General features: G+C 39.7%; 1 protein-coding gene across 1 annotated transcript in view; it reads left to right on the top strand.

Moving 5' to 3' along the window:
* The first annotated feature begins 6,083 nt into the window (after nucleotides 1–6,083).
* Nucleotides 6,084–14,661, top strand: part of LOC143293024 (5-phosphohydroxy-L-lysine phospho-lyase-like) — a 25,391-nt gene continuing 16,813 nt past the window's right edge. Inside the window, exons 1-5 of the mRNA XM_076603826.1 lie at nucleotides 6,084–6,199; nucleotides 6,722–6,840; nucleotides 8,155–8,314; nucleotides 11,718–11,792; nucleotides 13,458–13,554. Coding sequence (XP_076459941.1) covers nucleotides 6,141–6,199; nucleotides 6,722–6,840; nucleotides 8,155–8,314; nucleotides 11,718–11,792; nucleotides 13,458–13,554 — 510 coding nt within the window. The 5' untranslated portion in view covers nucleotides 6,084–6,140. The remainder of the gene's footprint in view (nucleotides 6,200–6,721; nucleotides 6,841–8,154; nucleotides 8,315–11,717; nucleotides 11,793–13,457; nucleotides 13,555–14,661) is intronic.

The following is a 14,661-nucleotide window of genomic DNA, read 5'->3' as shown; positions in this document are numbered from 1 at the left end:
ATCCCTCCTATGGGCAGGGCAATACAGATAGATGTGTTGTTGTTTTCGAACCTGTCTGCTTCAGAAGAATTGTTGTAGAACGAGCAGAGCTCAGCTGTTTGCAGTGTTTAAAATGGATGTCAGGAGTATCCATATGTGTCTGTGTTGTAACACTTGTTGGAGCTAGTGATAGGAAAACTAATTCTTGAACTTCATGATCATTTTTTTTTTTTTTAACAGAAACAAATTTGTGCCTCATGGTGTTAAATGTCTTTTGTTTTGTTGATGTTGTTGTCATATTGGGTTGTTATTGTTGTTTTGTTGTTGTTGTTATTTTTAATATGTTGCAGTACAACAACAGTCTCGGTGCTTTAGGTCTTTTCTTTTTTTCCTTTTTTTTGTTTTGTTTGTTTTTGCTTGTTCATAAATAGTACGGTTAAAAGTAAAAGCTTTATTTGTGCCTTTAATTCTTCTGACAGAAGTCTATTCCCTTAGATACATCTTGATGCAGACCACTATAATGTTGGACCAGTTATATACAATGTGACTTAAAGAGGTTTTTCTTTGTTTTTGTTTTGTTTTTTTGTTATGTTTTTGTTGTTGTTTTGCATTGGTTTTTTTGTTGTTTTTTTTGTTGTTGTTGACATAGCTAACTTAGTTCATGGAGAGATAATGGTGTTGTCCTCATACAATCCTTAGATAGAATATTTTGTCATAATGTCAGCGCTTGTTTACAATTCTGCATGATATTTTCAGTTCTGAGGAGGCAGTGGATCTGTTTGTTCGTCCTTCTCCCACCCATCACTGTTTGTTTTGTTTTTATTTGACCCCATTTTTCAGGGTTTTTTTTTTTTTCTTTCTTTGGTGGGGAAGGATGTACTCATGTGAGGTCGTTTATTCAGGGCAGCGTGTATATGTTGACAGTTGTGTTACAAGACACCTTTCTCTCTCTCTCTCTCTCTCTCTCTCTCTTTTCAGGATTAAAGTAGAGTCTGTTCAGTTTGTGCGCACAACATTCATGCTGTCATTATTTGCTGTTAAATTCATACAGTTAACAGTGTATGCATTGCTTAATGTTCAGGACTCGGGGACTGTTTTATATGTCTAAAACAAGGTACAGAAATGCACTGTTTGACATGCACTTGCATTAGAATAAAGTGAGTAAGTTAAGAGTGTATATAGATTTAAATGATAAATAATCACACACACACACACACACAGACTAGACCACAGACACACACAGACACACAGAGACCACAGACACATACACACACACAGACCACAGACACATACACACACAGACCACAGACACATACACACACACACACAGACCACATACACACACACACACAGACCACAGACACACACACAAACACACACACACACAGACCACACACATAGACACACACACACACACACACAGACCACAGACACACACACCACACACTACTCTCCTCAGGCAGCACAAAGATTATGGTGTGAACGCTTGGCTCTGTACACACTGATACTGAATGCCATCTCTACTTACACACATAAAAGAAAGCTTCAGTTGCTGCATGGTGGAAAACAAGAGTTCCTGCTCAATAATTACTATATGTATGATGTCAGATTTCGTTGAAACATCACAAGCCAGCAAATCGGTCACACACTCATTATGTGTCCAGTTAATTTACATTCCTCTTATTCTTCCCATGGGTTTATTATTGTCTGTTCACTACAAGGTGATTTAGACACACATGCTCGTTCTTTTCAACACACGCATAACATAATATGCTCATCAAGCTGGGATACTATCAGTGGATCAGCTATTTTCGGGAGAAGAAAACATGGTTTCAGAGGTGGGGGGGGTTTTTGGGGTTTTTTTTTTAGGGGGGGGGGGGGGATTAATGGTATGTGTATCACTGTATGTGTGAGTAACTGCAAATGAGCATGGAGCAGTGAATGTGAGTGGACTGAAAATTACAACATGATTGGGGGGAGAAAAAAACCGCTTTCTGAGTCAGAGAAAACTTGTTTATTTATGCATTTTATTTTATTTTGAATTCATTTTATTTTTGTATTATTTTTTTTTAATACAGCATCTGGTAAGCTCTCAAGGCCTGACCAAGTGCACTGAGTGTGTTATGTCGGTCAGGCATTTACCCCTACATTTCCCACCACCACCACCGTTTCTTTTCTTCTTTTTTTTTTCTTTTTCTTTATATATATATATATATATATTAGATGTGTGGTGTACTATATATGGATCAGTCCACATGCTCTGGTGCCTCTTTGAAACTGAAACTGAAACTTTGAGCATGCTACATTATTGTGTGAATTAGTGTCTGCTGTTTCCGTAGTCTTGCTTGCTTGCTTTCGCTCACAGATGAGCATGCTTACTTCTCAATTTCAGCAACAAAAACCCCCCCAAACGTTTTGCTTAAAATAAATAAATAAATAAATAAAAATCCTAGTCTGTCATAGGTGCTGTTAGTCGTCACAGGTGTAGAAAGGTTGAGTCAAAGTGGATTTACAGTTTCTCTCTGCCAAGAATGATGAAAGTCCTCAAATGAAGTCATTATTTCAGAATCAGGTTTTTACATGCTCGGTTGAGCCAAGCAGAGATCTCCATCTTGGGTTTGTTTGGTGGGTTTTTGTGTGTTTTTTCTTAATACTCAAATGATTTGTTTCATAGTCTGTGTAAACAAACAAAACAAAAAAAAATCATGAATATGTTGAAAATGTTTACTGATGCAATACACTGCTGCCTGTATTGTTAATTGGTTTGCATGTTTAATTCTGTGTTGTTTCATCATCTCAGTTTTATCTGTGTTGTGATTTGTATGGAACTAATTATAATTATATTCCCGGCAGCTTGTATCTTCGGTTTTGTTTGGGAGTCTTGGATTTATTCATTTATTCATCATCATTGGTCTTAGTATGTTATATCAGGTGCATGTGTGTGTGTGTGTGTGTGTGGGCAGGCCTGTATTTAATTAATTGTGGTTTTAATAGATTATTGTATCAGGTGGGAGAAGTAATAAACAAAAGTGGATAAAAAATATTTTTTGTCTGCGTTTCAGTGATCTCTTGATGTCTAAATGTTCACTACTGAAACCAAGGCAGTCCAGCCTATTCTTCTGAGAAAAAAGATGTCCTTGCTTAGACAAATCTGTCCTGTGATGCCTGACTTCGGATAAAAAAAACAAAAAAAACAAAACAAACAATAGTAATGTTTATTATAAGTGAGTGTGGGTTTTTTTTTCTCCACAAGCTGAACCATTAGCTGGTTTATGAATGCTCTCTCTCTCTCACACACACACACACAAGCATGCACACACACACAAGCATGCACACACACACAAGCATGCACACACACACATATACACACACATACCAAAATGCACACACATGCATGCACGCAAACATATTATTCACATGCACTCACACACACGCGCGCGCATTGCCTTGGAGACAGATAAATATTAATGAGACGAAGGACATATTCTGGAAAATTATGATTATTAACAAGATGGGGGCTAACACCGTTGGGTGTAGCTTAGTATCATTACTGACATTACTAAGGTGATGGAATGATATTAGGGAAGGCTTATAGATAATGTGGTGGTCAGTGGACATACTTACTAACTGCTTTTGAGAAACTCTGTCAACACTTTCCAAGGCTGCGATCAATGGGCACACTCGATCAACAATTTTCAAGGCCATGAGTGTTCTTTTTTTTTTTTAAGAGAAGCTTATGAATATTTATGAGATGGGTGATAATGTTGCATGGTGGCTCATGAATATAAATGAAGTGGCAGGTTGACATCAGTTGCCTTATGAAAGATAGAGAGCTACTAATCTTTAGAATGCTATGGCATATGAATGAGACAAATGTCACGTGGGTTGGGCAAGGCTTATGAATATTAATGAAATAGGCAGACACAAGATGTACTTCAGAAAGGTTCATGAATATTAATGAGGTGCTGACAAGTTTGGAAGGGTTCATGAATATAAATGAGATAGATTATCATTTGTGAGGAGGCTTATACATATTAATGAGACAAGTTGAGATGGTTAATATGAATATTAATTAGATGGTTAACCTTGTTCGGATGCATATGAATATTAATGAGCTAATTATGACACAAAAACACTTCTGAATATTTAGTGATAGGTTACAGTTTGGGGACAGGCGTGATTATTTATGAGAGTATCAGTATCAGTAGCTCAAGGAGGCGTCACTGCGTTCGGTCAAATCCATATACGCTACACCACATCAACCAAGCAGATGCCTGACCAGCAGCATAACCCAACGCGCTTAGTCAGGCCTTGAGAAAAAAAAAAATAAATAAATAAATAAAATAAAACAAAAAGAAATAACAATAAAATAAATGAAATAAAATGAACAAAGTAAAAATAACAAAAACAATAAAATAAAATAAATGAATTAAAAAAAAAATAAATTCTTAAAAGAGAATACAAGGCTTATGAATATTATAATGAGAGGGGCCTGAGGCATGTGTACCACCAAAGATTTTTTGGCATGGGAAGGCTCCAGAATATTATTGAAACAGACCACACACACACACACACACACACAGAGGAAGAAATCGTAATGATAGTTTTACTGTACGTCATTTCATAACGTGTTGGATTTTTTTTTTTTTTTTTTTTTTTAATATAAATCAATACTTTCCTGTTTTCGTTTCTGTGGGCGGACGTGACGCAAATAAAAAAGTTTGACCGTGACCTTGGTATTACCTTTCTCTCCTCCGTACTCTCAAGAGGTCAAGAAAAGATCACTCTATACGTACACGGTGAGTGTGTTTTTACTAGCCTACATAATTGTTTTTTTGTACAAAAATACTTACTTTGAAACACAGACGTTAGAACAGAAACCAGATCAGAAATTTGACCCTCCGACTGCGACTTGTTTGGCTTACATGTCACACACACACACACGCGCACACACACAAAACACAAAAACAACTGCATTTCGTTTACAAAGGAAACACTCTCAGGTTATGTAACTTGCATGAGAAAATAATAAGTCAGTGCTAGAATGCAGGATCTGACTCGTAATGTTTTGATCTAGATTTTGTTTTTAAATGACTTGCGATCAGGGCAACAAATGTAACAATACGTAGTACTGATGCAGCTAGCGCATTACTATTAGTCTACTCAGTTCAGCAGATCTGTAGAGAAAATAATAGTGACTGAGTTGCTTATGTAACTTGCGGAACAAGTTACAGTTTATATTAGTAGGAAGGTGAACGTGAAATAATTGAATGGCTGCGATACTATCAAGAAGGAATCTCAGTGGAGGCTGTGCTAGAGGTTCAGAGTGAATAAATGTCTTTAAACTGATATGATTATGTGTGTGTGTGTGTGTGTGTGTGTGTGTGTGAATTATTAAATTGGATGATGTTAATTGACATAACTGACAAGTGACATTCATGAAATCAGCAACTACTGTGCAAAGGGTCTCTTAGTTCATGTCTGTTAATGTTGCAAATGAGGCATCAGTATGTGTACTGTTATTTGTTCATTTATTCATTTATCTGTTTATCCATTTTTCTATGTAGTTATTATGATTTGAACATTAATACACCAGATTTTGATTGTAATGGTCTCAAGCAGTTTATATAACCACTTTCATGGCAGTATCGGTATCATCTCATACACAATACTGGAGCAAAGAACACAATTTGCTTGGCTTGTATTTACCATTAATAATTGATCTGAATACATTGCATTGTTCATATATTTCTTCTTTTTCTCTTCTTCTTGAAGGTCTACTTCTCAATGTTACTACTACTACTATTATGCTGCTGCTGCTGCAGCTGATGGCAAAGACAAGACCACCACACAAACAATAATAAAGAAGAAAAATAATTATTAAAAAAAATGACAATGATGAATATAAAATAAAGATGTTAATAATAAAACTGTTATTACTATAGAATGGTCTACTCTATAGAACAGAAGTATAAACACAGAATACTTTTTAGAAAATTTTGTTTTTTGCCATAGTTGTTATTATTGCTGTTGCCTTTTTATCAGCAAACTCGTCGACAGATTTAAGAGATGATGAAGTAGTCTTGTATCTTCTGTCTTGTAAAGTGCACAAGTGCTAAAGCTTCTAGGCCAGGACTGTGGGTGTGAACGTGGGAGCAGGGATGCCAGAGAAGACTCATTCCTATCGACAAACCTTGCAGATGAGAAGAAACTATGTGGGGTAGGTGGATATCGCATGCAGGGCTCTCTCTCTCTCTCTCTCTCTCTCTCTCTCTCTCTCTCTCTCTCTCACACACACACACACACACACACACACACACACACACACACACACACACACACACACACACACACACATGATACGTGTATGGTATGTGGTTGCAGCTTGTGTACACACACAGGTGTTAGCTCACACAAGCACACGCACACGCACCTGCGTGCTCACACACACACACACACACACACACACACACATTGACATAAACGCACAGAGTTATATAGATGCATAAATGGAGATGCTCATGTCTGAGGCCTTAATATGAGGTCTGAAAATGAGATATTCAGAATGAAAATTGTGTGAACTTGTGTGGCATTTGACATTATTTGATTAGTTGATTTAATTATTTTTCAGAAAGTAAAAGTACAAGTTTTAGATTTTGTTCCTGTTTGATAGATCTATCTCAATCCATCTTCTCCCTCCCCCTTTTTTTTATATGATCTTTTTTTTTCTTTTTTTTTTCAGGAAGTCATGCAAGCTTCACTTTGAAGTTGCACCTCTGAAGATTGTTCAAGCATCTCGTCAGTACCTGTACGATGATGCTGGGACTGAGTATCTCGATTGCATCAGTAACATTTCCCATGGTAAGTAAATTTTTGTTTAATCGTGGCATTTGATGTCTGTCTCTGTCTCTCTTGTCTTGGTCTCCTTCCCCCCTCAACCACTTCCTCTGTTTCCGATTTTATTCTGATTCACTCTGTCTGTCATATCTGTCTGTCTTTCTTTTTCTTCTTCTTTGGGTTTCGTCTTCCATACTGCTGGAATTCATAACTATATAAGACTGGAGTGATGGCCTAGAGGTAATGCGTCCTGCCTAGGAAGCGAGAGAGAATCTGAGCGTGCTGGTTCGAATCACGGCTCAGCCGCCGATATTTTCTCCCCCTCCACTAGACCTTGACTGGTGGTCTGGACGCTAGTCATTCGGATGAGACGATAAACCGAGGTCACGTGTGCAGCATGCACTTAGCGCATGTAAAAGAACCCACAGCAACAAAAGGGTTGTTCCTGGCAAAATTCTGTAGAAAAATCCACTTCGATTGGGAAAAAACAAAACAAATCAAACTGCACGCATGGAAAAAAAAAGAAAAAGAAAAAAGGTTGCGCTGTATACAGCGACGCGCTCTCCCTGGGGAGAGCAGCCCGAATTTCACACAGAGAAATCTGTTGTGATAAAAAGAAATACAAATACAAAAAAGCAGTGTTTTAAATAGTGCTGAAAAGGCATTTGTAGATTTTAGTAGATCAGTATTGTTTTATTTAATTTTGTATTCTTTTATTTTTTTTTAAAGGGAAATAAGACAGTTTTGTCATCAGGGATGACAGAACTATACTGAGTTAATCCTTTTAATTTTGTTGTATTAGCATTGGTTCATGCTGATTACATTCTTGTTTGTTTGTGTATTTTGTTTTGAGGCTTTTTTTTCCTTGTGTCAATATTACTGTTGAAATGAAATGTTTTCAGGAATTTGTGAAAGTTGTCTCATTCTTACTCTCTCTCTCTCTCTCTCTCTCTCTCTCTGTGTTTTCTATGATGGGTGTTATATTCCTCTCTGCCTCCAGGTCTTCTTCATATATATGATTATCAACGAGGAATGTGTGTGTGTGTGTGTGTGTATGTGTGTGTGTGTGTGTGTGTGTCTCTGTGTGTCTCTGTGTGTGTGCGTGTGTGTGGAATATGTGTGTTTGTGTGTGTGTGTGTGTGTGTGTGTGTGTGTGTGTGTTACTAAGTTTGTTTCTTCCACTGTCATGATGTCTGCAGTCAACAGTTAAATTAAGATTTTTTAGTTTTATATATATATATATATATATATATATATATATATATATATATATAATAGATCTGCGCCTTGGCAGCATGAAATAATGGTAATGAAGAACCCTGTGGTGGTGCGTTCCAGTGGGTCACTGCCACCCCCATGTGGTCAGCGCGGGTCAGGAGCAGATGGCCAGACTGACCTCCAGTGCCGGATTCCTCAACGAGCAGATGTCGGAGTACGCCAAGCGTCTGGTCAGCACCCTGCCGGAATCTCTCTGTGTCTGCTTTTTCCTTAATTCAGGGTGAGGTTGATCGGCAGTTTGTCTGTGTTTTGATCTCTCTCAGTGACGGGCGCCATAGCCGAATGGTTAAAGCGTTGGACTTTCAATCTGAGGGTCCTGGGATCGAATCATGGTGACGGCGCCAGGTGGGTAAAGGGTGGAGATTTTTACGATCTCCCAGGTCAACATACGTGCAGACCTGCCAGTGCCTGAACCCCCTTCGTGTGTATGTGCGAGCATAAGATCAAATATGCACGTTAAAGATCCTGTAATCCATGTCAGTGTTCGGTGGGTTATGGAAACAAGAACATACCCAGCATGCACACTCCCGAAAGCGGAGTATGGCTGCTCACATGGCGGGGTAAAAACAGTCATACACGTAAAAGCCCACTCGCGTATATACGAGTGAACGTGGGAGTTGAAGCCCACGAACGCAGGAGAAGAAGAAGACGAAGATCTCTCTCTGTGTCTGCTTTTTCCTTAATTCAGGGTGAGGTTGATTGGCAGTGTGTGTTTCGATCTCTCTCTGTCTCTGCTTTTTCCTAAACTCATTCCGCTCCAGGTATTCTTCTTCTTCCGCGTTCCCTAGCCACACTAGATTTTCAGTCCGGTCAGGACAGCGAAGCCTGCGGTGCGTCGCAGGGACCCCACCGGTCCCCACAGTTTCTCTTGGATTCTCCACCGGACTGGGCCATGCCTGGCGTCTCAGAGCGTCGAAGGTGGGGCAGGACTGCAGGATATGGGAGGGGGTCTGTGGGCCTGTGCCACAAGGGCACTGGTCAGTATTTGATATCTTCAGATGGTAGAGGTGGGAGAGGAGCTGACAGTGTCCTGTTCGCTGTCTGAAGATTGTGACCTGTGCCGCTGTGTCCAGCTCATGGATGCCGTCCTTTTCGTCTTCCGTCCTGATGTCCAGACGTTGGCGCCATGCTTTCTTGAAGTTGTCTCTCAGTACTACTCAAGGTATGAGGTAACTCGTACCATGATTACTTCTCCTATGGACCAGGTGTGAGTATTTTCATACCAAAGCAAAGCTTTGATTGACCGATTAAATCAACAATTTTCCATCAATTTTTCGTCGTTTTAATGAACCACCCTGATTTTTCTGCAGTGGTTTCATGTAGTTCCGGTCCAGGGGAGTTGTAGCAGGTATGTAGGTGTGGGGTAAAATGAGTTCATTTGAGGTGAGGTTGATGGGCTGAGATATTTAGCAGTTTTGTGTTTTGATCTTTCTCTGCCTGCTTTTTCCTTAATTCTGGGTAGGGTTGATGGGCTGAGATATTTAGCAGTTTTGTGTTTTAATCTCTCTCTGCCTGATTTTCCCTTAATTCTGGGTGGGGTTGATGGGCTGGGGTGTTTTGCAGTTTGTCTGTGCTTTGATCCGTCATCTGTGTCTCTGCTTTTTCCTCAGTTCAGGGCGAATTTGATCGGCTTAGGTGTTCAGCAGCTTGTCAGCGTTTTGATCTGTCTGTGTCTGCTCATAAACGTATACGTATTGTAAACAAAGATCTGTTTTTGTTGGGGTTTTTATGTTTTTTCTTAAATATCGTTTTAATGTTACCTACTTCCGGGAGGTTATCGGCCGTAGTACTTTCGTTTTCTCCGCATAGGCGGATAGTAGTTTGCACAGGACAGGAATGTCAGACCTCTGCCGGAGTCTGCACGAGTTGGGTCACGGTAAGTATGTTATTTAAACATAATTTTAGATAGAAAATTTCCTTTTAATGTGCCTGTTAGTAAATGGTGCAGCTTTTTCCTCAGTTCAGGGCGAATTTGATCGGCTTAGGTGTTCAGCAGCTTGTCAGCGTTTTGATCTGTCTGTGTCTGCTCATAAACGTATACATATTATAAACAAAGGTCTGTTTTTGTTGGGGTTTTTATGTTTTTTCTTAAATATTGTTTTAATGGTTACCTACTTCCGGGAGGTTATCAGCCGTAGTACTTTCGTTTTCTCCGCATAGGCGGATAGTAGTTTGCACAGGACAGGAATGTCAGACCCCTGCCGGAGTCTGCACTAGTTGGGTCACGGTAAGTATGTTATTTAAACGTAATTTTAGATAGAAAATTTCCTTTTAATGTGCCTGTTAGTAAATGGTGCAGCTTTTTCCTCAATTCAGGGCGAATTTGATCGGCTTAGGTGTTCAGCAGCTTGTCAGCGTTTTGATCTGTCTGTGTCTGCTCATAAACGTATACATATTATAAACAAAGGTCTGTTTTTGTTGGGGTTTTTATGTTTTTTCTTAAATATTGTTTTAATGGTTACCTACTTCCGGGAGGTTATCAGCCGTAGTACTTTCGTTTTCTCCGCATAGGCGGATAGTAGTTTGCACAGGACAGGAATGTCAGACCCCTGCTGGAGTCTGCACTAGTTGGGTCACGGTAAGTATGTTATTTAAACGTAATTTTAGATAGAAAATTTCCTTTTAATGTGCCTGTTAGTAAATGGTGCAGCTTTTTCCTCAATTCAGGGCGAATTTGATCGGCTTGGTGTTCAGCAGCTTGTCTGTGTCTCTCTGTGTCTGCTTATAAACGTATACGTATTGTAAACAAAGATCTGTTTTTGTTGGGGGGTTTTATGTGTGTGTGTTTTTTGTTTTTTTTAATATTGTTTTAATATGCCTCATTTGCCTGTTAGTAAATGGTGCAGTTTCTGCGACAAACGGAACAGAGACAGTACCCAAGTGACAAAGAAGGTCTTAACAAATAGATAATACTGGAATCAGTTTGGACTGTGTTCAGTTTTCTGTTTCAAGCCCTGTTTTTACAGGCCATGGGAGGAAAAGTGCATTATTATTTTTAATTATTTTTTTTGTTTTCTATAACAATTCAGAAGGCATACAACTCAATTCCATTAACTCACTCAGTACAGCCAGTCCTCTCTTCTCCTCTACACGGACCCCTCAGATGTCCAGTGGGTGTCTGAATGACCCAACCTTCAGCTTCCGTCGTCGGAATTGTGGTATTCTTTGTCAGCATTCAGGTCTTCAGTATAAGAGCCTTCTGCTTGCAATATTTTGATGATGGTAATTGGGGTGAAACGCTGTTAACGTCGTCTCTTTCGCCGTTTGTATGGAAAGAGTTAAAGCAATGTATGTCTGGTGTTTACTTAGTGGACAATAAAGATGTGGTTGAAGTAGATGTAGCATTACCAGCCTCCATTTCAGTGCGCAACGTAGCAGAGAAAAGCGGCATTGACCAAGGGGTGTGGAAGCTTTACAGTAGTATTGGTAATATGCATCTTCTGGTAGGTAACTGTCGCCTTTTGAGTTTATCATGCAGAGCCAGGTGAAAGTGTATTTTGGACTGTCATTTTTAATCGGTAAGATTTTCTTCAAATAGTTCTTCATCTTCTTTCTTCTTCTTCTTCTTCTTGTATTATTATCATCATTATTATTGTTATGATTTTTTTTTTTTTGTCTCACAGATCTGAGGCTAATGACCTTGCTCTTCGTCTGGCCAGAGCCTACACAAAGCATGAAGACGTCATCTGTCTTGAGAGGTGAGCTCTTTAGTGCTTCTGGTTTCTTCTTTTTCTTCTTCTCGTTCATGGACACCCCAGTCTCCGTGGTCAAGGCAGGAAAAGAACATTATTGATTCTAAGCTGCTGCGATTGCTCGTACAAACTGACGAGCGCAATAGCCGAGTGGTGAAAGTGTTGGACTTTCAGTCTGAGGGTCCTGGGTTCGAATCTCAGTGGCGCCTGGTGAGTAAAGGGTGGAGATTTTTCTGATCTCCCAGGTCAACATATGTGCAGACTTGCCAGTGTCTGAACCCCCTTTATGTGTATACGCACGCAGAAGATCAAATACGCACGTTAAAGATCCTGCAATCCATGTCGGCGTTCAGTGGGTTATGGAAACAAGAACATACCTGCCATGCACACCCCCGAAAACGGAGTATGGCTGCCTACATGGTGGGGTAAATAAACAAAAAAAAAAACCGGTCATACACGTAAAAATGTTAAATGTTACATGTTTGTCTGAGTGTACTGTGTTAGCATGCCTGAAATCTGATTGAATACACAGGAAACGAATGATGAGCACCCAATGGCAGCCGTCAGTCGGCTGTACCCAGGTAGGCAGCCTGTTGTGTAAATGACCCCGTGTTTGTAAAGTGCTTAGAGTTTGGTCTCCAACTGAAGATAGGCACTGTATAAGTATCCATATCAGTCAGTTAAAAACTCAGCCCAGGACTGTATAAGTATCCATATCAGTCAATCAAAAACTCAGCCCAGGATTCCAGCTTTTTTCATGGGGTTATCACACGCAGTGTTGCCAGAAGTGAGACTGAAATATCCGAGAAATGCTCAGGCTTGATTAGATGATAACTGGGTTGAAGGAAAATGATGACGGGCGCAATAGCCGAGTGGTTAAAGCATTGGACTGTCAATCTGAGGGTCCCGGGTTCGAATCACGGTGACAGCGCCTGGTGGGTGAAGGGTGGAGATTTTTACGATCTCCCAGGTGAACATATGTGCAGACCTGCTAGTGCCTGAACCCTCTTCATGTGTATATGCAAGCAGAAGATCAAATACGCACGTTAAAGATCCTGTAATCTATGTCAGCGTTCAGTGGGTTATGGAAACAAGAACATACCCAGCATGCACACCCCCGAAAACAGAGTATGGCTGCCTACATGGTGGGGTAAAAACGGTCATACACGTAAAAGCCCACTCGTGTGCATACGAGTGAACGTGGGAGTTGCAGCCCACGAACGCAGAAGAAGAAGAAGAAAAAGAAGGAAAATGATGAACATTTTGTAATTTGCATCCTTTTAGCTAGTCAGGGATACAGAGGGGAGGTAACCTACTTCCGGGAGGTTATCAGCCATAGCTACTTTCGTTTTCTCTGCATAGGCGGGTTGTAGTTTGCACAGGACAGGAATCAGACCCCTGCCGGAGTCTGCACTAGTGGGTCACGGTAAGTATGTTAGATAAACGTAATTTTAGGGAAAAAAAAATCCTATTTGTATCCTTGTCACGCTTTTGTTTTCAGTAACTTTTGTGATTGGTATCATTTTTATGCTTTCATATTTAGTAAGTTTGTGATATCTGGTACTGTTTTTATGTTTTCATTTTCTGTAACTTTGTACTTTTTTTTTTTCAAATGCTTTCATTTTTCAGTAGCTTTTGTAATTTCTATACTTTTTACGCTTTCATTTGCAGCGCCTACCATGGTAACCTTGGTAACCTGGTGGAGATCAGTCCCTCCCGCTACAAGTCACTGGGAAGTGACCATGTGCAGAAAGAGTGGGTTCATGTGGTGAGTAGGGGAGGGGGGATGGGAGTGGAGGAGGGGGGGGGGGGGGGGGGGGTCATCATCATCATCACATTTTCATTATCATCTGTTATGTCCATAGCAACAGATGTTTCCTTACAACAAGATATCTTTTGTTGTAACCAGGTATCCCAGATCGTCTGTTATGTCCATAGCAACAGATGTTTCCTTACAACAAGATATCTTTTGTTGTAACCAGGTATCCCAAATTATCTGTTATGTCCATAGCAACAGATGTTTCCTTACAACAAGATATCTTTTGTTGTAACCAGGTATCCCAGATCGTCTGTTATGTCCATAGCAACAGATGTTTCCTCGCAACGAGATATCTTTTGTTGTAAGTAGGTATCCCAGATCGTCTGTTATGTCCATAGCAACAGATGTTTCCTTACAGTGATATATCTTTTGTTGTAACCAGGCATCCCAGATTATCTGTTATGTCCATAGCAACAGATGTTTCCTTACAACAAGATATCTTTTGTTGTAACTAGGTATCCCAGATCATCTGTTATGTCCATTGCAACAGATGTTTCCATGCAACAAGATATCTTTTGTTTTAACTAGGTATCTCAGATCATCTGTTATGTCCATAGCAACAGATGTTTCCATGCAACAAGATATCTTTTGTTGTAACTAGGTATCTCAGATCATCTGTTATGTCCATAGTAACAGATGTTTCCTTACAACAAGATATCTTTTGTTGTAACTACATATCCCAGATAACCTGTTATGTCCATAGGAACAGATGTTTCCTCACAACGAGATATCTTTTGTTGTAACTAGGTATCCCAGATCGTCTGTTATGTTCATAGCAACAGATGTTTCCTTACAGCAAGATATCTTTTGTTGTAACTAGGTATCCCAGATCGTCTGTTATGTCCATAGCAACAGATGTTTCCTTACAACGAGATATCTTTTGTTGTAACTAGGTATCCCAGATCGTCTGTTATGTCCATAGCAACAGATGTTTCCTTACAACGAGTTATCTTTTGTTGTAACCAGGTATCCCAGATCATCTGTTATGTCCATAGCAACAGATGTTTCCTTACAACAAGATATCTTTTGTTGTAACCAGGTATCCCAGATCATCTG

This window comes from Babylonia areolata, chromosome 18, assembly GCF_041734735.1.
Source record: "Babylonia areolata isolate BAREFJ2019XMU chromosome 18, ASM4173473v1, whole genome shotgun sequence".
NCBI classification, from domain to species: Eukaryota; Metazoa; Mollusca; class Gastropoda; order Neogastropoda; family Buccinidae; genus Babylonia; species Babylonia areolata.
The sequence above is the reverse complement of the archived record's forward strand: the minus strand, read 5'-3'. Positions and strand labels throughout refer to the sequence as shown.